General features: G+C 31.3%; 1 protein-coding gene across 1 annotated transcript in view; it reads left to right on the top strand.

The window, feature by feature from the left end:
- Positions 1-1910, top strand: part of LRP1B (LDL receptor related protein 1B) — a 320398-nt gene that overhangs the window by 59803 nt on the left and 258685 nt on the right. Inside the window, exon 14 of the mRNA XM_003794393.2 lies at positions 510-693. Coding sequence (XP_003794441.1) covers positions 510-693 — 184 coding nt within the window. The remainder of the gene's footprint in view (positions 1-509; positions 694-1910) is intronic.

Raw genomic sequence — 1910 nt, 5'->3', positions numbered from 1 at the left:
TTGGTGGGGTCACCTCCATGGTTTATCTTACAAGGGTACAAGTGAATCTTTCTAAAAGCAGAGTATGAATGTCTTAACTCAATAACTAAGAAAATAACATGAAGATTACATTAACCAATTTGATGAGAGTATTACAAATTATATATGGAAACACCACACTGCACCTCTTTAAAAAATCTTGTAAAAAGACAAAATAATGAAATAAAAAAAAGAATAAAGGAATTTGAAAATTTGGCTCTGTTTTTGCTTTGCTATTCTCTAGCCACCTGGCTTAACTGATGTCAACTAACTTTTGCAATCTTGCCAACCTCAGAAGATCAAATGAAATACTTGAGAGAGTGCTTTTTAAACTTTAACTTTATGAAATATATGTAATTCTTATTAAAGCATAATTGCTGTCTTTATCTATTTTTTAAATGTTTTCCTTGCTTGAGTCATGCTAAAGGGATCTAATAGTAAAAGACCATAAAAATGATATGAATTGATTATGATCATTTTTCTGTCCTCAGTGCAAATGCTGGCCTGGATTCCAACTGAAGGATGATGGTAAAACATGTGTAGACATTGATGAATGCTCTTCAGGTTTCCCCTGTAGCCAGCAATGCATCAACACATATGGGACTTACAAGTGCATCTGTACAGAAGGGTATGAAGTACAACCTGATAACCCAAATGGCTGCAAATCACTCTCAGGTATCAAACTGAGCTTTCCCACTGATCCAACCTCAGTTATACTTATGGATCTTGAATTTTATAGCCGTTCTTGCTGAATTTACTCTTTTCTGATGTTTCTAAGAAATCAAAATTCTCTCTACGTCTCTCAATATGGAAATTTGTCAGTCTAATTTTGTATACTGACTTACACACTGTTATGAAATGACATTGCATTATAGTCCTGTGAATTAATAGGTGCTCTGTAGATTTTAAGTGCTCACAAGTAAAAAGAGCTCTCTCTAGCACTGCTTCCTGCTAAATCACATGTTCTTGGGAGCAAATTTGGCCACGACATTTAAAGATTGTCTTTGACATGTAATATTTTTCCTCTTCTCCTACACCACATGCTCTCATACATACATACTAAAGAAAAGAACACGTTAGTAATGAGCAGCAATGGTAACAATAAATAAGCTATATAAGACTATTTAAGTTTTTCCAGTGATTCAACAAATATTTTTAAACATCTCTTCATTCCAAGTAGTGTGTTTGACTCTATAAATTAGAAAGTTAATAAAGCATGGCCCATAACTTAAAAAATATTGTAATCCATTAAGGAAGAAATAAAGTACATTAAAATGATATGAAGCAATACATGATAATGACTGTTAAATGGGTAAAAAGAAATGGTGAGTAAGGGGATTTTTATCCCCCTTAATTTTATTTTGTGTATAACGAATCAAATGATATTGCCAGTTTCTTATGTAGATGTATGTCAGTGACATCTGTAACATTAAATGTTTTCTCCTCTACTTTCATAAAATAGTTATCAGGAATATAAATTTAAAATTTTTAACTGGTTAAAGCTTTAGACATTATAGAGTAAAAATTAACTCTTTTCAATTTTTTATTATATATTCATTTATGCTTGGAATATTCTTCTGTAAATCAGTTTGAGGATTATTTAGAACCCATTGTTATATCCACTAACCTACTTGCTCTTGGCTTGCTCAATGCTAGCTACATCATCTATTTACTGACATGGGATAAGAAGAAGGGATGAATTCTTAAAAATGGTCAATGTTTCCATTACTTTAAACTTCTATGAGTGATTATGGAAAGGAAGTGAATGCTAAGAATTACAATGTGGGTTTTTTTTATGTATCTATGCTGTAGTTGTTTTCCATTAGCAATTATAATTAGAAACAATAATTTTGAATATAAAATGTGTTCTTAATGAATAAATCTTGTGCTAA

Source organism: Otolemur garnettii, unplaced genomic scaffold (genome assembly GCF_000181295.1).
Source record: "Otolemur garnettii isolate 467f Iridium unplaced genomic scaffold, OtoGar3 scaffold00080, whole genome shotgun sequence".
Classification (NCBI taxonomy): Eukaryota; Metazoa; Chordata; class Mammalia; order Primates; family Galagidae; genus Otolemur; species Otolemur garnettii.
Note: the sequence above shows the minus strand (reverse complement) of the source record. Positions and strands in the feature narration are given on the sequence as shown.